Raw genomic sequence first — 21,532 nt, forward strand, 5'->3', positions numbered from 1 at the left:
ATCAGCCTTATTAGCATCTTTCTAGATATGTCTCCTGAGATGAGAAATAAAAGCAAAAATAAACTGTTGTGACTACATCAAAATTAAAAGTTTCTGCACAATGAAGAAAACAATTAACAAAACTAAAAGACAACCTATCGAATAGGAGAAGATATTTGCAAATGACATATCCCATAAGGGGTTAGTGTTCAAAATATATAAAGAACTAACACAATTTAAGATAAAAAAACAAATAACCCAATTAAAAATGGGCAGAAGACATGAACAAACATTTCTTCAAAGAAGACATACAGATGGCCACTAGACTAATCATTAGGGAAATATAAATCAAAACTACAATGAGATACCGCCTCACACTTGTCAGAATGGTTAAAAGAAACAACACAAAAAACAAATGTTGGTGAGGAGGCAAAGAAAAAGGAACCCTCTTCCTCTGGTGGTGGGAATGCAAACTGGCACATTCACTGTGGAAAACAGTATGGAGGTTCCTCAAAAAACTAAAAATAGAACTACCCTATGATCCAGTAATAGTACTACTAGGTATTTACCCCCCAAATTCGAAACACTAATTCAAAGGGATATAAGCATCCCTATGCTTATTGTAGCATTATTTAAAACAGTCAAATTGTGAAAGCAACCCAAATGTCCTTTGATTGACGAATAGAAAAGAAAGAAATGGTACATCACACACACACACACACACACAGGAATATCATTCAGCCATAAAATGAGTGAAATTTTTCCATTTGCAACAATAGGGATAGAATTAGAGAGTACAGTGTTAAGTGAAATAAATCAGTCAGAAAAAGACAAATACCATACGATCTCACTCATATGTGGAATTTAAGAAGCAAAACAAACAAGCAAAGGGGAAAAAAAAAGAGAGAGAGATAGAGACAAATCAAGAAACAGACTCTTAACTATAGAGAACAAACTGATGGTTATAAGAAGGTACCTGGGTGGGGGATGGGGATTAAAGAGTACACTTACCATAATGAAAAAAAATTTTTTTAAATAGAATAAAATGAAAACAATTTTTAAAAAGCTAGAAATAATAATAATTTGACCAATAATTAGGAATTGGTTTTAGTAAAATGGTACAACCAGATAGTAGAATAGAGAGAACTGATGAAAATGGAAACTTGAAATATATTCGGCAGGTATATCGCTAAGAGAAAAGCAGGCTATACAGGGATATTATGAATAATCCTATTCTAATTACGTGTTCATGGATAGGTGTGTATAATAAGGAGGCAGAAAAAATCTGGAAGAATAGAATAGACTGACAAAATTACAAATGTTCTCTGTGGGTGGCACAATTAGGGATGACTTTTCTCCTTTTTATTGCTTTGTTTTGAAATTTTTATGACGTGAGCATGTGTTGCTTAGGTAAACATGAATTTTATAATGCTTTAAAATTATATCTAGTTGGATGGAAGTACTGAGAATTTATCCTGTCTGTTTACTAAAAGTGGCTCAACCAGATCCAAAAATACGTAAATATAAAAATCCCAAGACTTCAAACATGAGTGAACCATGCTGCCTTTCTGGGGGACATTAAACCGATGTATGACATTTCAGAATTACCATCATTATCCACCTTATAAATAGTGACCATCTATTTGCCCAGAAGAAGTAACAATAGTTTAATGTTAAAGGATAAATTTCCTTCACGGGAAGACATAATTGACAAAGCATTGAGAGACATGACTTCTATTTATTTGCAAGTCCGCATAACACAAGGCAGAAAACAAAGATAAAAGAGGACAAAAAGAAGAAGAAAAAGTGACTCACTCTTGTTGTGTAAGCAGCTTCGGGATCATCCTCTAGAACACGTGAAAGTCCAAAATCAGAAACCTTACACACCAAATTACTGTTGATCAAAATGTTACGAGCAGCAAGGTCCCGGTGAACATAACCCATGTCTGAGAGGTACTTCATGCCAGATGCTATCCCTCGAAGCATCCCCACTAGCTGGATGACCGTAAACTGGGCATCGTGTTTCTGAGAAGTATTTCAAATACACAGTTAAGATGTGTTGCTCTTCCTTAGGGATATACCTTGGTTAAAATTTCACATACTAAACTGTAAAAAGACTAACTATATACACTTTAGTTCTAAGCACTCCAGCCTAACAAGATACGTGAATACATAGAAATAAGGCTAAAGCAAAATATCACAGTCCCTGCATTACTGAATACTTCATTACCAGGAGGATCCCAATATTCTGACTTCAGGTTCAAAATTAGATCTTTCCTGGTCTGTTGGTGACAGACAAACCCCTCAGAAATTTTAAGTTCAAGAACAGCAAAATGAAATGAATCCTGTGGCTATTTTAGTTTTACATACTTATTTGATTGAATGTCCATTCTTCCTTCTGGTTTTTCAGATTTTTATTAATTGCTTCAAAGAAGACGGATGTTACATGCTTAAATTATCATCATAAATAAATAATTCAGAATTAGAAATATTTACTGAATATTCATTTTCTACTCAATCTTGAGTTATAGGTCATAAAATGGAAGACAATAAAACACAAAGTCAGAGGTCTGTATTTAGAAAAGCTTCCAGTTTACTTGGATTAAAATAGAAATACATGATTTATATGATAAATAGGTAAATAGATACACACATATGGATATACATATGTGCACAGATGCATGTGTAGATAGATATAAAATTCCATGTTTAGTTTTATCTACACAATAACAATTTAAAAGAATATTTATTATAATGGTTTTAATGATCTGATTTGAAAAGTACTTGTTTTGTAAATGCTTGGGAAAATAATTGCTGGTAATATTTGTATTTGCCTCATGAATATTAAAATAAATAATTTCTCATTTATAGAAAATTTACAAGTTTCTCCATAAATGAATTGTACTATGCTTCCTGTCTATCTATCTATTTCTATTTTATAACACTGAAAGCATATTAAAGACAGAGTATAGTCTTTTTTTAACCCTTGCAGTGATTAGTGATTGGCAGGATCTTGTTCCCCATAAAACTTTTTTCTTTGAATATTTGCTGAAGCAATCTTTAAAAATAAAATTTCTAAGTTTAAATCATTACCAATATGTATGGATGTGTATATATCACCGAAATGATATCTCTGAATTGAGACCATTTTGGAATTATAAAACTTGCTTATTTTCTGAGACAAAAGCGCTATGTGAGAGATAGACGGTCTCCTATCTAATAGCAGTCTGAGGTTATTTAAATGAAGAAAAGAGAATGTTCATCTTACATCAATCAATGTTATTTATGTCTTAATTTAAGGGTCTTTTAGAATTTTCTATTTTAACCAATGTGAATCTCGGCAGTACGAAAAGGCTGAAGAAGTTCGCACAAATTTGTTTTAAAAATATAAATCATTGTGCTGTGAAGTGTGTAAACCTGGCGATTCACAGACCTGTACTCCTGGGGATAAAAATACATTATATGTTTATAAAAAATAAATAAACAAAAAATTAAGAAAATATAAACCATTAACTCGGGATGCTGCAAGATAAAGATATGATTTTAGTCTTCCTCTTACTATTTAGTTCCCCCAATTTCAGTTTTACTTTAAACTTCGTTATCTAATAACTCACAAAATATTAGAGGTTTTCTCACATTTTCAGCAATTCTTTCCATATTTATGCATATGTGTGTATAAATAGAGGGATAAGAGATATGGATAGATAGGGATAAGAGATATATGAATATATATAAAATCTACTTACACGTAAGAAACTGTCCAAGGAACCATTCTCCATGTATTCTGTGACAATCATAACTGGTTTACCTGGATATATGGTAAATAATAAATTAAACATGATCAGCAGAGTTCAATAAATATCATGTCATGAATATACATAATACAATTTGATACACTGATGAAGTAAAAACGTAAAAGCTTTCCCTGTCTTCCCAATTTTGCAAAGTTGCAAAAAATATTTAATAGAAGTAAAACCAAAAAAAAATTGAAGATTTGTTTTCAAAACAAGATGTTATAACCTATAGTATCTCAATAGGCTTATTTGGCATGGCTTTCTGTGAGCATAAAATATGCCCCCTTTTTTATTTTTAGTTGAATCCAAGCTGATCTACAAAATGAAGTATTTCTGCCTTCCAGCCCAATATATAGCCAGGATTTCCACAATTATTTATCCTTTGTACAGATATTTATAGAGCTATGTACTAGGTGTTCCTTTTTATGCTGGTTAGTCAGAACAGGTAAATCAAAGTCCCCATCTTCATGGATCCTATATGTGATTTTCATGAAACAATTAAGTTGAATAATTATAACTCTTAAAAATCTGCATTTGATTAACACATTAAAATATATAAAATCCAGGGCGCCTGGGTGGCTCAGTGGTTTAAGCCTCTGCCTTCGGCTCGGGTCATGATCTCAGGGTCATGGGATCAAGCCCCACGTTGGGCTCTCTGCTCAGTTGGGAGGCTGTTTCTCCCTCTCTCTCTGCCTGCCTCTCTGTCTACTTGTGACCTCTCTCTGTCAAATAAATAAATAAAATATTTAAAAATATATATATATAAAATCCATGTTTAAAAGGAAAATAAAATTAAAATAGCTGTTGGCAGTAACTTATAATAACCATTTTAGAAATATGTGCCCTTAAATACACTTAAATCTCTCAATGAGCATTTAACTTTATATAGCACTTATTATGTGCCAGATGCTGGTTTAATTATTTTATATATTATAACTTTTTAAGTATTATCATTTCCATTATACACATGAGAAAACTAAGATATGTGGAGGGTAATCAACTTATTCAATGTCATACAGCTAATACATAATAAAGCCAAAAGCAGCAACTTGAATCTACTATGCTGTTACTCTTGGAAATTTATACTGAGGGAAACATTTAAAATATGAAAAGCTTTAGATAAAAGAGTGTTGAGTACACTGTTATATGTATTTACAAATAGAACAAATGTTCAACTATATAATGATTCAGGCAACTGTTGGGTGTCAATTCCATGGATTATTCTGAATTAAAATAACAACTCTGAAGTCTGTGGCATTTTAGATAATTGTCACAGTTTAACGTCATGGGAGCAAAGCTGAAAATATAACTCTCTATTACAATAGCAACTTGGAAAATAAGTAATGCAAAGTGACCAATTCAAAAAGACAAACATGGAAAATTGATATTTTTATGTATAGAAAACACTAGTTAATTTTTGTATGATTAGAATTATGTAACATTACATATTTATATATATATATTTCATACATACATTACACTACTTTATGTTCACACCATCTTGTGCTTTAGTGATATATATTATTCCCATTTTATGGTGTCCTTAACTGAAAGCATCATGGATTTAAGAAACCTGCTGAGGTCACACAATCAATTAGTTCTCCAGCACATTCCCAACACAGCTATCTCTGATTTTAAAACCTACAGTATTACTACACTATAATTCTCTTCCTTTATTTTTGCTATAATATTGTTTTAAATATAATTCCATCATGTTACAAAAAGAAGGGAAATTGCTTGTCTCCCAGGTCTGAAGGAATGAATCTAGTCTTGACTAAGCACTGCTGAAAGACCCTGAGCAAATAGATACTTTTTTTTAATTGATTTTTTTCTTACTAACATATAATGTATTATTTGCTTCAGGGGTAAAGATCTGTGAATCATCAGTGTTACACAATTCACAGCACTCACCATAACACACACCCTTCTCAATGTCCATAACCCAGCCACCCTAGACCTCCCCTACCATCCCCCAGCAACCCTCAGTTTGTTTCCTGAGATTAAGAGTCTCTTATGGTTTGTCTCCCTCCCTGGTTCTTCTTAACAAACATCGATGCACCCCTCATTGTACTGCACATTTAAGTCTTCCTCATACATTCCTTCTAAATCATGAAGTTTAGTTTGCCATTCTGATGACAGAAAAATAGCTTTCTGAGGAGCCTGAGTGGCTCTCAGTCAGTTAAGTGTCTGCCTTCAGGTCAAATCATGATCTCAGGGTCCTGGGATGGAGCCCCATGTAGGCCTCCCTGTTGAACTGGGAGTCTCCTTCTCTCTCTCCCTCTATCTCTGCCCCCAGCTTGTGCACTTTCTCTCTCTCTCTCAAGCAGATAAATAACATCTTTTTAAAAAAATAGCTTTCTTTGCTTGCTTTTTCCTTTCATAGGTAAAAAAATCTTAATTCACACTGGCTATGAATTACATGGCTTGATACTATGAAGGTTATACTTGCTGTATTTAGTATTTGGATGTGTCCCAAGAACTATAGGTCTTATTTATTAAGAGGTAAAGAAAAATTATTTAAATTCTATAATTTTCAGATAATTTTTATATATGTAACAATTAATTGGTATACCAATCTGTTTTCCATGAAGGTACCATTTAATTGTATACTTTGGGTAACATATCATATATATCTAGTTAATCTGGTAATGTCTGAAAAGTAATTAGGCAAAAGCTTAAGCCTCTAGAACTTGCTTCTTCAAAATTCTAATTAAGCTTTAGATTTAATAATATTCAGGAAGAAAGGGAAGATTCAACATTTCCTTGAAAACGTCTATTTATCCTGAGCTGATCAGTCCAATGCCTAAAAACTGGTTCCAGAGACTGAGCTGAAATTCAAAGAATGGATGAGTGAACAAATAAATGAATGAATGAATGAATGAATGAATGAATGAATAAATGAAATCCTTCATATGCATGTTCTCCATAAATCATTATAATTTTCTATGTTCTTGCCTTAATATCATTCTATGAAGAATAATGTGTCAGCAAAATCCAATGCATCCAGTAAATGTAGTCAGATATTTTGCCTCATACAGCCAACTCTCAATTACAGTGGCCAGTTACCAGGTTTTCATACTACCCAGACCTTTGCTTATCACTCATTTCCTTCTGGCTCCCAGCCTTATGACCATTTCGTTTCTTGTTAGCATGTCTAGTGGAATGTTTGGCAAGGGAAATAAAAGTAGCTGAAAAATCAAACCAGTCAATTAAGCCAAAGCCCCATGACCATTCAGAAATCAGATCAGGTTGCATTTAGCTCTAAAATTTAGATATTTGTAAACACATCAGTTAAGATGGGCAAGTCTGAAAATATGCTTTACATTAAGTTCAAAGATTCAGCAAACCCAAATGTACAGACAAAGAATAAACAGAATCACAAATACTCTACCTTGGAAAGCCTTAATTTCTAAGTTTTATTTTTTTAGTATCTAAGTTTCTATTCCACCTTAGTTTCCCTGTGCTTTTGATTATAATAAATAAGGTTAAAGGAAAAGAAATTCTCTGCAATAGTGGTGAGAACTAGTTCTAACATGTATTAAATATAGCTGGAAATTATAAAATATCAGTTCATTTGCACGTGGACGCAATGTGTTTTTCTATCAAGGTTGCATGCTCTCTCATATGTATTTTGATTTAGGAGTGACATTCTCACGTTTTCAAGGGCGTATATTATTCGCTGCCATCAGAAATCCTAAAGTACATATGAATATCCATAGTAAAACTCAATAAAGTTATTGTTGGATGACTGGCTGAAATGAAACTTCAAAAATAAGCAAAAAAAATGTGCAGTGGAATTTCGCTTTTGTTCCTAGGTTGACTCATGAGTATAAATAAAATTATGATCTTTCATAACTAAAGGGTTCATGCAAATCAGTCTGTTACAATCAGTTCATTTCCCCAACTATCCCCAATGGTTCGGATATATTATTAATCATGGAACCACTGTTGATGACACAAGAAATGTGATTCAGAGTATATAAGAATTTCAGGTTCAACATTATGTATTTCACCACAGCCTTTCTCATCACATTTTCTATAAAAAGGACAGGAAAATGTAATAAATATACAGCCATACACAGAGATTTATCTTGCAATTATCAAATAAATGTTGGCTTTAGATTGAAATATTTTCATTCAAACATAAAAGTATTCATCAATGATAAAAATAATTAAAAAACAACCTGAGGGTTTTGAAGGGTCAGGGGTGGGAGGTTGGGGGAACAGGTGGTGGGTAATAGGGAGGGAACGTTTTGCATGGAGCACTGGGTGTTGTGCAAAAACAATCAATACTGTTACGCTGAAAAAATAAATAAAATGGAAAAAAAAAAAACAACTTATTGGGGTGCCTGGCTGGCTTAGTCAGTAGAGCATACAACTCTTCACCTTGGGATTTTAAGTTTGAACTCCACACTGGATATAGAAAGTACTTAAAAATATTTTTTTTAATTATTGAGGGGAAACTGGGTGGCTCCTTTGTTTTACTGACTGACTGAATTTTGGCTCAGGCTGTGATCTCAGGGTGCTGGGATCAAGCCCCATGTGGGGCACCAGACTCAGCATGGTCTGCTTGAGATTTTCACCCTCTCCTTCCGCCCCTCCCCCCACTCGTTCCTGTGCTCTCTCTTTCAAATAAATAAATCTTTAAAAAATTATTGAAATTTAATTCATTTTCAAAAGAAATGCTATTAATTCCTATTACCAGTAATTGTATCTCACATACTCTATGTCTCATTTCCAAAAAATTAAAACACACTCCAATACATGAGTGTGGTATATAAAATCAAAATCTTTGAGCTTAGCAGCCAGCGCTCATGATTAATATCATGTAATCAGAATCAGGATGGAAGTAAAAAAGCATACACACAGCAGGAGGTAAACTGAAAATAAAATTGACAAATACGCTTCAATATTCCCAGGAAAAAAGACTAGAATCATCATTGATTGGAAATAAAATACTTTGGTTTTAGATTTTCATGTACTGTACCTAACTAGCTGATTGAACTAAGAGTATTTTTCTGTGGTTTACTATTAAATCATATGAAAATACAGGACAATATTTTCCAAATTCCATTTTAATAAAGACATTATTCATTTTAAGAATGATCCTATTAGGATGCTTGGGCAGCTCAGCTGGTTAAGCATCAGACTCTTGATTTCAGCTCAGGTCATGATCTCAGGGTCGTGAGATAGAACCACATAGGGCTCCAGGCTCAGTGTGGAGTCTGCTTGTCCCTTTCCCTACTCCTCTGCTCCTTTGCCAACTCTCTCTCTCACACACATAAATAAAATATTTTTCAAAAAATGACCCCTATCGGGCACCTGGGTGGCTCAGTGGTTTAAGCCGCTGCCTTCGGCTCAGGTCATGATCTCAGAGTCCTGGGATCGAGTCCCACATCGGGCTCTCTGCTTGGCAGGGAGCCTGCTTCCCCTCTCACTCTCTCTGCCTGCCTCTCTGCCTACTTATGATCTCTCTCTGTCAAATAAATACATAAAATCTTAAAAAAAAAAAAACTCTCCTTAAAAAAAAAATGACCCCTATCACACCCACTGGTCTATAAATTAATGAGGGCACGGGCCAACTCCATGTTGTATGTAGTTCTAAAACCAGCACCTAGCAGAGTGCCATTTAAAATTGATCATACGTCTATCATTTCAGGGCGCCTAAGGATAATCTCTCTCTTCAAAATCAGGCTAAGAAACACATTCTCCAAGTCTTCCTTACTAACCATCCTCCAGTCTTAGTACACCAGATGCTTTACATTCAGTTACTTTACACTTTTAAATTTTATTTATGTTTAATTCAAAACAAAATTTAATACTTTAAAAAACAGGAACAGCTGAAAAATACAGCATAGGCTATACAGCCAACAAGATACCATCCCCTTAAAACTAATATATCATTGTATATCAACTATACTTCAAAAAAAAGACAGGAATGATATTTCTACTCTCCCTTATTCTATTCAAAGGTGGTTTGTAAAATAAGTGCAATAACAATTAATAAATACGTAATCTGAATGTGCTCAGTTTGATTTTGCAAGGACAGCTTAGATTTTTTCCCTTTTCAATCTTTCTATGTTTTATTTATTTTCCTGTCTATTTGCAAAAATTAAGACCTTGTGTATAATAATGAATTGAATTGATAATACCAGGATTCTCATTTCTATTAAGATAAATGCTTTTCATGTTTTACTACTGAATACAATGTTGTAGGTTTTTTATTTGTTTTGTTTGCTTTCTGGTTTTTTACATACATTTATCAGATGTACATATTTCCATGTAGGATGTGCTGAGAAAAATTTTTAAAGTAAAATGTTTATTTTCTGTATCTATTGAGATTAACTTTTTCTTTTCTATCTATGTTGTGAATTTCTAGAATGATTTAATAGCTTGAGCATTATATAGTATCTTTTTTGATAAACTTATTAACTATGGCTTTATAATTATTCCAATGTTACTGAATTTTTGTTCATGCACTGCAGTTTTTTTCCCCCTCTGAAAATATTCTTGTATGATTTGGTGTCAAGATATCCTCAGCCTCATGGGTTAGGGATGTTTCTTTTTCTCACTTTTTGCAAGAATTTGTGTATGATTAGAATTATACAGACAGTTATTAAACAAGTGTATAATTATAGTTCTTCCTTTAGGAGAGTTATTGTATATTTAAAAATTTTAAATTGATCTTTGGGCAGATGTAAGTCATGCTCTAACAAATGTTAAGTTGCATTTAATCTTTCAAAAATATCATAAACCTATCTAAATGGGGAAAACACACAAAAACAAATTCTTTTTTAAATTCAAATGTGGCCAATTCAACCAAAAAATATAAATGGTCAACGTTGAAGAAATAAGGAAAATTCTTAAATGTGTAAAAATAGCATTCCCTGTCTTATTTTTTTATCCAATATTTTTGAAAGATTTTCCTAATTTCATTGTTGTGGACACTTGGATAGAGATGTTCTCAACTCCTTTCTCAAATTAGTCATGAATGCAAGAAAACGTGTATCATCAGAGTTTATTCTAACAAACTATTTCTATAAATTATTAATAAAATAAATATAAGATGTATAGTCTATTTTGAATATTACAGTACCCCTGAGACAAGTGCAGAAGAACACTTTCAGAGAGAAGCAAACAGAACATAGCAAGAAATTGGCATTGTCACAATAGAATGACATTTTATTTTAGCAATATTTTTATCATATATGCAGGAGATAAAAAGGTGCAAATAAATGACTAGGCCTTTGTTGTAAAGTGAACACTCACATCAGTATAGAAATGTTTTAATTATGAGAAACTGTCCTAATGTTCTGCTTACTGTATTCCTTAATGATGTAAAGTTACAGTTACACTAATTATTACTATTTTTTCTAATTTTCAGAAAATAATCCCTCCCAAATACCAACAAAACCACATCAACCTCATCTAAAATAATTCCTTCTATTTCACTAGGTAAAAAATGGCCAATGTGGGTCTTCTTGAAGTATGAACATCATTTGACTAATGGTGTGATGGCATTTGCTAAAAACAAGTTCCATCTTTTTGAACTTCAACTAAAATTGATAACACATGTTAGTACCAAGTTCTGAGCAAAGACTGTGCCCCCAGCTTTCTGCTACTTTGAAGATCAGAGACTCTCTCACCTTCTCTTGTTTAAGACCATCAAGCTCAAAACTTATTACAATGGTTTATGGTTCAATTCAAATAAATGGAAATATAATGACTGAATAAAGGGCTTTCTCTAAATGACTTGAAAATGATACTTTATAACAGATGTAGTGTTCAAACATATAATTAATGGAAATATTAAGAAGAATTATTATTGAGCAAAACAAAAGGAATTGCTTTCAAGAATTTTTTTTTCTATATAGCCAAGATTAATTGATAGATTCTCAAACTTACCAGGAGTAATAATTTAGATTTTCATAGCTCTATTTCACTTAACAAAATATATTCCTATATAATCTTACTTGACTTTAAGGTATCTGGAAATAGTGAAGTAGAACTGCTATTCTGAATCACAAGGGAAGAAACTGAGTCTCTGTGAGCACTTTGATTTGTCACAGGACTCACAACCAGTTGGGTTGAGTCAAAACTTGAACTCTTACCCTCTAATTCTTAATCCAGATACTGATATAATTGGTTTTCTTCTTTAAATACAATTTTGTTTATTAAATTATAAGCTATGCGTCACTTGTGTATGTGTGTATGTGTGTGTGTGTGTGTGTGTGTGTGTTTATGAACTTTGCAATTAAATTGTTTTAGCAGTCATATATTCCCAGGAAACAAAGAAAATAATAGCAGTGGATGAATAACTTCTGGTGACAAAATTGCCTTATTTATATGTTAAATGAAACATATTAACTTCATTTTAAGGCATTTCTATTTCCTCTCAGATGTTATAGGGTACCAGACTTAGAGCTTTTAAATATGCCAGAAGTTCAAAATCTAATCTAGGTCTGCTACTCTATTATGTTTGCACTATACAAGATGACTGGGATCTATATAGTCAGATTTGGCAGCCTCTTACATGCTTATTTGACCAGGGAGATTTATCAAATTTAGAACTTTCACCCCAAGAATAAGGCAGTCATAATTCACATTAGAATGTTATAAAATCAGACTTAAATAAGACATTTAATGTGTAATACCTATGATTTAAAAAAAATTTTTTTCCTTAATGCATTCTTTTTCTACAGTTTGGTCTTGGGTATTGTTTTATGGATTTCTTTGTCAGCTGGCCATAATTCATATTTGATTATTTCATTTTTATATTTAAAGAAAACCTGCCATAATAATTATGGTTTAATGTTGCTCATCATTCAGTGAATGAATTTATAGGTAACTGCTAGCAAAATATAACAGGCCATTTTCAATAATTTATTAACACTGGAAACCAAAAAGTCAATTTACATTTGATAAAATATAAGAGCCTATCAATAAACAAATTTAAATCTAATATTTATTTTGATAGTCACTTTTATCTCATTCTTTATTAAGTGTAGGTGTTGGAGAACTTAGGTGATAGATAACTCTGCCCATGCTAAAATATAATGATGTTTTCCATCACTCCCTGACTGACACAAGCAGTTATACAGTTGCACTTCCTTGAAACATGCGTTCAATTTAATGAACCAACACCAAAGAAAGACCTATAGGTAGAAGATATTGCTCTTTTTTCCATTCAATCAATCAATTGATATTTTTAAATTCCTTAACATTGGTAAGTTAAGAACCTAGTATGATCCAGTTTCTATTTTCATCACTCCTTAAAAATAACATGGACTTTTTCCCTTTATGAGAGTTCACATTTTGTTTTAGGTATTAAGGGTTATTAATTCTTTCCAGAAAATTTTTTAAGCCTGAGGGATTTCTTGCTATGATCAAATTATTAGATAAATTTAAAAAAATCAAGATATAAAAGAAGAAGTAGACTACAAAATGAAAATTAGAAACTCATTTTTGTCCATTGTTAGGGACAAGAGGTAAAACCAACAGACAAAGTTTCCAATGCTATCTCTAGGAATTTCTATTTAGATAAGCTGCTTGCTCTTTACAGGTATCATTTGTTCAAATGCAAATGGAATTATTGTAGCTAATTCACAGGGTAGTGATAATAATGAAATGACATCCATAGTACAATGTTGGCATACAATAGTCAACTCATAAAGAAAACTTGCAAAAAAATCTTGTGAAAATTAAATTAAAAGAAAAATGGCTATACAAGTACAAATGAGTTTCCTCCCCAAGGGGTGTGCTCAAGATCTGAAAAGACAACCACTTGGTGAGGATGATATAAAGGGGAATAAATGGCTAATTGATTATTAAAATCCCAGTGAGACAGAATTCTTAATTCTATAGGCATTAAGTAGTATGGTCTTGCCCTGGAGGAACAAAGGATTTGAACATTTTCCCTGTCTTACTACTACTAACAGTGTTTTTATTATTAATTTAAAAAATCGTTAAAAAATGCTCTTCATCGGAAAATATTTCAGAGTTACTACTAGTATGGCCTAATATTTAGGAGTACAAAGGGAAACATGCTTCTTACCATACTTAATATGGGCTTACAGTTTATGGTTTAGTTCTACATTACTCAGTTCTTAATCCCATTTATTATATAAGAAAACTCCCAAGAAAATCAAAGTACATTTCAATTATACCATGCTCTTGTGAGAAAGGAACTGCCTTTTTAGTCACACTAAGATGAGAATAGGTATTACTGCCATTTGGAAAGTGCTCCGTGTAATGTTAAAGAAAAATATCATTGTGAAAAATATAATGTGTAATGTCTGTTGGTAACCATAGAATATGTAAATGTGGTGCCAATGAATTATCCCCTAAAGGATGCCAAATTTCCTGCCATATGTTGTCTTTCGCTCTAAGTAGTTTGCTGCCAATTTAGCTTATTCTTCATCCTGTGCTCTAAAATCTTGAGAAAAAAAAAATCCTAGAGCATTCTCAAGAGGTTTTCATTGGTACTGGAGCCAAAAATCACATACCTGCCTCACGGGATTCCTTTTGAGTCCGGCTGGAGAAACTATCATGGAAATAAGTTCAGATCTCTATCATGGGCAGTGAGCCAGAGTTTCCCCAGACCAGTCAAAAATCCATCTGGGACTCTAGATTAGAATTATTTGAAATCCACAGAGAACCAGGAAAAGGCCTAGGGTCTAATGTGATCCCAATCTTTACAGCTCAGAAGCAGTCCCCAAACTCCCATAATTTTCCTAAAATCAAGGGAGTAAAGATTTGGAAATTTAACTGAAACTGGTGAACAGTAAAAGAAAAGGCAGCTAGCTGGGAGTTCCCAGCAATTCCTGTCAAAACTGAGTCATTGTTTTTCCTTGTTACTCTACATAACAGAGACTTCTCCAGAATTCACTTCTTAACTGTCTTTTCATCAGTATGTCTTAATACAGACCAATTTTTTTTAGCTCCTATTTTTTTCCAATTTTTAAAGATCTAGAATAGCACTTTCAATATGAAACTCCAATCTAGTCTTTCTGTTAAGACTGACAGACAGCTATTTTAGAAAAAAATCAAAAATCAAAATTCTTTAATGATTGAGTTTAGTTTTAAATAACCTCTGCTCAACACAGGCAAAAGTCTGTCTTTTGACTTGACTTACTCTTAGTAACAACTCCCTCTAGTCGAATGATGTTGGGATGGTCAAACTGTCCCATAATGCTTGCTTCTCCCAGGAAGTCTCTCCTCTGTTTTTCCGTGTAGCCCACCTTCAGGGTTTTGATGGCCACTGAAATTTCTTTTTTTGAAGGAAGCTTTAAGCGACCACTGCACACTTCTCCAAATTCACCTGTTAGAAGAACAGAATCACAACAAAAGGTAAGGAATTATATAATAAATACATATCAGTAAAGAGTAACTCTTTCCCCTCAATAATCCCATTCAAAATATTTACACCTTTGACCCACAAGATGTACGCTGCAGGCTTTCAACTTATTTCAGAAGACGGTAATCAGAGACACCCTAAAAAACCTCAGGTCATCCACACCCTATGGAAAATGGACCTTGTAATGTAAGAAAAATACATTTTCAAGTACCACATTGTGATAATAAAATATGAAAGAACCAGAGGAAAGTTGAACACTATATCTAATAGTGTTTTAACTCCTTGTTCTCATAGCTACCATTTCCTGAGGATGATCAGCAGACCAACACAGATATTATGGGTTGAGCAATGGATTAAATTTCAGATGTTTCCAGCCATTCTGTCATTACTAAGAGAATCAGTTTAGTGATATACTCAGACTCTCTGAAAATGAGAACAGAAGCATCTGCTACCAATTCATTTTATTGGAGTATTGGCATGTTGCATTACTGACATACTAGTTGTAAAATTCTCTGAGCTTGTGGAAGGAAGAAGAAAATACTAGTATCAAAAAAAGGTAATAATCTTTTCTATAGAATCACTATAAATATTTTCTTTGATTCAATATCTCCAATAAAAAAAACTTGTCTTAAATGCATGATTAATCCAGAATTTACTAAATATGGAGTGTTGCTGACTTTTAAATAGTCTAAGCCAACTAATATAAAACTGCCTAGAACTAGTGGTGGTGCTAACTTCATATATATTGTTATTGAGAAGATTTACCCATAACTCTTTCATCATATTTTGAGCTTCCTGAGGGCAGACCTTCTTTACATTCATTTATCTGACCCATTGCTTGCCATGGTAATTACCACAAAATAGTGTCACCCAGAGAACGCTCCTTGTTCATAGAGGAAATCCTAATATTATGTGGATTTGTACAATACCTTAAAATGTGTTTTCTTTTTAAATATCAAATGAGAGATTTTTCTGAAAAGGTTTAATTACATTGTTGGGGTATCTATGGAATGGAAGAGCATTCTTGGTCCAGCCTTCTCACTGTGAGTTTTTGTACAAGCTCCATGCCCCATGGCTCAGCCAGAGAAAAGCTGTCAAGAAGTGAGATATTTCTTTCCTATATTTTGCTCAAGCAAGTGGTTCAACCTATAAAAGCAGCAGGTTAACCTATTGATTTACCAGCTGCATTACTAGGAACGACTCGCTTCTCTCCAGGAAGCTCTAAACTCCCCCAGATTTGACACTTTCTTGGGAATCCAGTTTCCAAACTGGTGGTTTTTGGAATCACTGTTTCCAAAACAATGACTTATGCTGTAACTGGTCAAATTCATTTAACGTCCAAAAGCAGTTACTTATACATTTTTTTTAATAAGTACTCATCAATTGGCAACACTGTGACAAGACACATTGAAAAACAGAGTTATAATACTAAATAAGACAGATCTCATTTCTTCCCTTTGAGGGAGTATAGAGAAGATAGCGGTATCTGTAGTAGAGTGTTCTTTCAGATTACAGGGAGAATCAGGGGCAGAATTTGAGAACATTCATTGACTTTTTGAAATCCAAAGTAGACTATGTCATTATAGAGTGTATTTGGGGGAGAAGTTATGATGCAAAGTAAACCATTATTAGAATATGTAAGCACAAGTAAAGGCTGCAGGGAGTGGCTCAGTGGTCTACGTTCTGCTCAGGTCATGATCTTGGGTTCCTGGGATCCAGCCCTGAGTTGGGCTCCCTGCCCCATGGGGAGTCTGCTCCTTCTCCTTCTGCACCCCCTCCTTGTGCACATCCATGCACTCTCTATTTTGTGCGTGCGTACACACAGAAATAAATATTTTTTTTAAGAATTAGCATTCCTTTCATGATACTGGGTTATTAGAACATTTCCAGAGAGCTCCAGTTCACATTGTATAAACATTAATTTTGAGTAAACCATAAGGAATCATCCACAATCAGCTTTAATTTTCTCTACGTTCTGCCATCATCAAGAGCCAATATCTGTAATGCACCATGTTTCAAATTTTGATGTTATCATCACTTATTCTAGACAATAAATCACTTGTCAACAGATTGCAGGACAGACAGTACAGAACTGTGGACAGAGTATGGATTCTAGGGTCTAACTGCCTTGGTAACCTCTTAGCCATGTGATTTTAAAAAAGCATCTTAACCTCTCTTTTCTTTTGTCTCTTGTCTGTAACTTGGGAACACCAACTGTGTCTAACTCATAAGGTGTTTGTGCAAATAAATGAATGAATATTATGTAAAGACACATAGTAAGTATCATCCATGTGTTGGTCACTATTTTCCTGAGTTCAGACCCACCTTAAGAAGGATAAATTCCTATCTCTAAAAAGTTAGATCAAATTGAAGCACAAATATAAAAATGCTTTTTAAACTGTCAAATTCTGTATTGATGTGAGAATAGGTGGTTGTGATGATGATGGTGGTAGCAAGGTTAATGTCACCTTGGACAAGTATTTGTGAAGGACAGCATTTTGTGAGAATACCTCACTGGGACCATCAGGGGAAGAGTTTGAATTTCAAGTTGGTCAGTTAGAGTTCCTTTCTTTCTTCTCAATGGGATAGCCAACATATGTAAATGTCTATCTACCTCCAAAATTCAGAAAAGGATGTTTCAGTAATGGTAATTTAAAAAAAAAAATTCAAATTTTGAAATGTGATTGTTTCACTATACAAATACTAGAAATGGTCACCAATATATTTTACTAAACATAGAAATATTAAATATTAATTCAGTTCTCTTTATATTAACTTAAACAACAGTGTTGGAAAAATTAACAACGATTGGCCAAACACAAGGCTGGATTTTACATGTTCTTATTCAATTAAATTTGAGCCTATATAAAAAAAAACCCAAAAACCCTAGATCCTATCATTCCCATCATTTGTAAAAGCACAACTACAAGAAGATCTTTGGAAGTTATTGCTTGATTTTTTAAATCCAGTAAGTGCGGCAGTTTTTATTTGTCCTTTGAAATAAAGTATGCTTTCTGAGAATGGGCACGCTGTATTCTGATTTAAGATACACAGTGCAGGGGCGCCTGGGTGGCTCAGTGGGTTAAAGCCTCTGCCTTCAGCTCAGGTCATGGTCCCAGGGTCCTGGGATCGAGCCCCGCATCCGGCTCTCTGCTTGGCAGGGAGCCTGCTTCCTCCTAAAAAAAAAAAAGATACACAGTGCAAAACTGCTCAAAGTAAAATTTCTTACACTTGTGTCATTTAAAATAGAAGAAAAAAATCTACTTGTGTTTAAGTAGAATGACACTCTGCCTTAGCTTCAAATTCTACTCTCCTTCTACCGTTTTAACAAGAGAAGCATAATAAAAATATGTATGGAACAATGTTGATGTGTCAGGTAAGCAATATGCAAGAATCATCTCAATCCTCACAAAAATGTTAGATGAAGGCATTACTGTCATTATTAGTGTCTAGTATGAACTTTGAAATTGGAAAGTACAACATTCAAGTTTTGGTTTTCAATTAATTACTATGTGACTACAGGTCATTCAAATTTTTATCTCTTGTTTCCTCATCTGGTGAAATGGAGACGATGCCTACCTGAATGGCTAATAAAATTAAATACCATGTGAATGTCTAGCATAGAATAGGGAATTAAATGAACATATTCTACTTTTAGAAATTTTCAGTATTTAATTTTTGAAATAATGGTTGGATGGAGGAATAAAACTGGAAATTTGAGTCATTCTGAATTCCAATATTAAAAAAATTACTACTTTGAGTAAGTCAATTTGTGGTTCGATTTTAATTCTGTTATTTGCAATATGGGCATAATTCTGAGTAGCCAAAGTATAAATAAGAGTTTCCATTATACCTATTTCTTTTTATAATATATCCTACAAAAAATTAGAGAACTAACTCATATATGTAGAGTCTTTCTGCATATTTAATTGACTGAGAATGTTCTGTCTTTGACGGAAAGATTCAGTCCTGTAGCAATTGGAAGAGAGATGCTAATAGGTTTAGCATAACTATTAAATTTTTATTAACAATATTACTTTTAAAAATTTAAAAGGATATAGGAAATGAGTAAGTGTATAAATGAAAGAAGGCTGGCCAGGAATAGATTGTTATTGAAGTTGTGGTGGAAATGGGTACTATTATACTATATTCTCCATTTTATTATTATACAATTTCATCTCCTTATGTAGATATATTTTAACATTTTTTACAACAAAATTTTAAGAAAAATTGATAGCTTTCAAAATCTCCATCTACTATTCTGTCTTGGTGATGACAAACCCTTGAAAGACAAATCAAGACAGACTAGAATTGGCTGTATTCAATATTATACTGAAATCTTCCAGGAAAAGTGTAATCGACCTTGAAGATATACTTGTTTGCAAACAAAGCAGGCACAGTATTATTGCCCTGAATGTGGCAAATGAGGATATTGGCTACAAAAACCTAAAAATAGGGCATATGTCTTTTTGTTTTACAAATATGTTTGAAGAGAGAAATGAAATAAGGTGTCTGTCCTGATCTTTAATGAGTGTCAGGGATTACTAAGTGAGTTAGTGTATAGCATTTCTTCATTTAACAGATACCATTTCAGTTTATTTTTATTTTTATTTTTTTAAAGACTTTATTTACTTACTTGACACAAGTAGGCAGAGAGGCAGGCAGAGAGAGGGAGGAGGAAGCAGGCTTCCCGCGGAGCAGAGAGCCCAATGTGGGGCTCGATCCCAGGACCCTGGGATCATGACCTGAGCCGAAAGCAGAGGCTTTAACCCACTAAGCCACCCAGGCGCCCCATATCAGATACCATTTTTAATGTGTTTTGTCTCCCACTACTCTGTTCTAGATATCTGGCATTATCAGTAACATTGATATACTTAATTTTATTAATGCAGAGAATCCCAAAGTTCAAGGTCCTGATGTGTTTGTCTGGTCTTCTGGACACTGGCTGAGCCTAAGTGGGTTTCTCCTCCTCACATCAGTTGAGTGTGCAAAGTCTTTGTGCTACCTATGCCCCTGTGGTTTCCATGCTGGGGAAGAGTGCACTCTTGTGGGACATTAATACCAGCACGACAAAAAGCCCCCATGTCACAGAGAAGATTACAAGGCAGAACTGCACAAATGTAAGAGAGTAATCAATATATATTTGTTCCAACTGCATTCACAGATATACGATGAGTGTGTATATTCTTAAGTCTTAGATTGTGGAAAAGGAAGCACATACTCTATTCTCCTTTTATCAATTGCTAGTTCCGTTTTTTAATATTACCTGCTCATGTGAGTTTTAGGAAGATAAAATATGAATAAAGTTAGAGGAGAAGATTTAGTAAATTATTGTTTTTATTTAGATAATATGAACTACTCAGACTGTCCTGTTTGAATAGCAAATGCTGTTAGAATTCTAAACACTGCTTTGATGTACAGAAGAGAAACAGAGAAATTATATGCACATCCGTATAAAGAAGCATCAGTCATATATATAGCACTTGCCGAAAACATGATTCGATACATTATGTACAATTCAATGAGTTAATTTCTCAGTCCTTCTATTTCCTACATCAACTTTGCATTTTTTTTTAAAACAATATTGACTGATGGGATGATGGAATGAAACTACTGTACAATATTTATTTTTATTTTAAGTAGTAGTTTTTATTCAATGGCACACTGCGTGTCTGTATATGTCCATATGTTAATGTATAAATGTGAAAATATCGTTATTTTATAAGTATAATTTTTATTGGAAATATTAATCTGCTATTAACAATCCATAGGTGTTTGTTAATGGATCTATGATTGACTAGACTCATAATTAGAACTAAGAGATGTTTATATGAAAGCATGCTTCAATGCAAATGAATTAAGACCATACAAAGTTACAGGCAAATATTAAAATGAAACACTTAAACTGTTCACTCAAAATAGTTTTGAATAAATTTGAATAAAATGTGTCATTTATGATTTTATTTTGTGTTGTCTCTTTTTTTAATTCTGAAGATGATTCTAAAATTACCTTTTTTACAAAATCAAAATTTTCACATCGTGAGCTTGTTTAAAGTAAGACACTTTCATCCTGTTAGCCCTTTTCAGCCAAATAGGCTTTGTGACACATGATCAGCACAGCCCAGGGAGGACTGAGCTCTTGCGGCTGCGGGCTCTGAAATTCAATAAATAAAAAGCTGGCCATGGTCTGTGAGTCTGTAAGTCTGGCACCTTTGAAATCATTACATTCCATTAAATGCTCCTTCATTTATTTATTGCCTGCCTTTGATCATGAAATCAGGGGAAAAAATGTCCCTTTTCATAGCAATATAACTTAGGCTTGAGAACTTGAGTGATCTCAGGCAGCATTCTTTTTTTTTTTTTATTCGTTTTTATTTATTTACAGCATAACAGTGTTCATTGT

General features: G+C 33.4%; 1 protein-coding gene across 2 annotated transcripts in view; it reads right to left on the reverse strand.

Moving 5' to 3' along the window:
* EPHA3 (EPH receptor A3) overlaps window positions 1–21,532 on the reverse strand; it is a 364,949-nt gene that overhangs the window by 43,614 nt on the left and 299,803 nt on the right. For both annotated transcript variants that reach the window (XM_046003412.1, XM_046003410.1), the window contains exons 11-13: window positions 14,908–15,093; window positions 3,726–3,787; window positions 1,795–2,004 (exon numbers count right to left, since the gene is read on the reverse strand). In XM_046003412.1, the coding sequence (XP_045859368.1) occupies window positions 1,795–2,004; window positions 3,726–3,787; window positions 14,908–15,093 (458 nt within the window). The remainder of the gene's footprint in view (window positions 1–1,794; window positions 2,005–3,725; window positions 3,788–14,907; window positions 15,094–21,532) is intronic.

Source organism: Meles meles, chromosome 4 (genome assembly GCF_922984935.1).
Source record: "Meles meles chromosome 4, mMelMel3.1 paternal haplotype, whole genome shotgun sequence".
NCBI lineage: Eukaryota > Metazoa > Chordata > Mammalia > Carnivora > Mustelidae > Meles > Meles meles.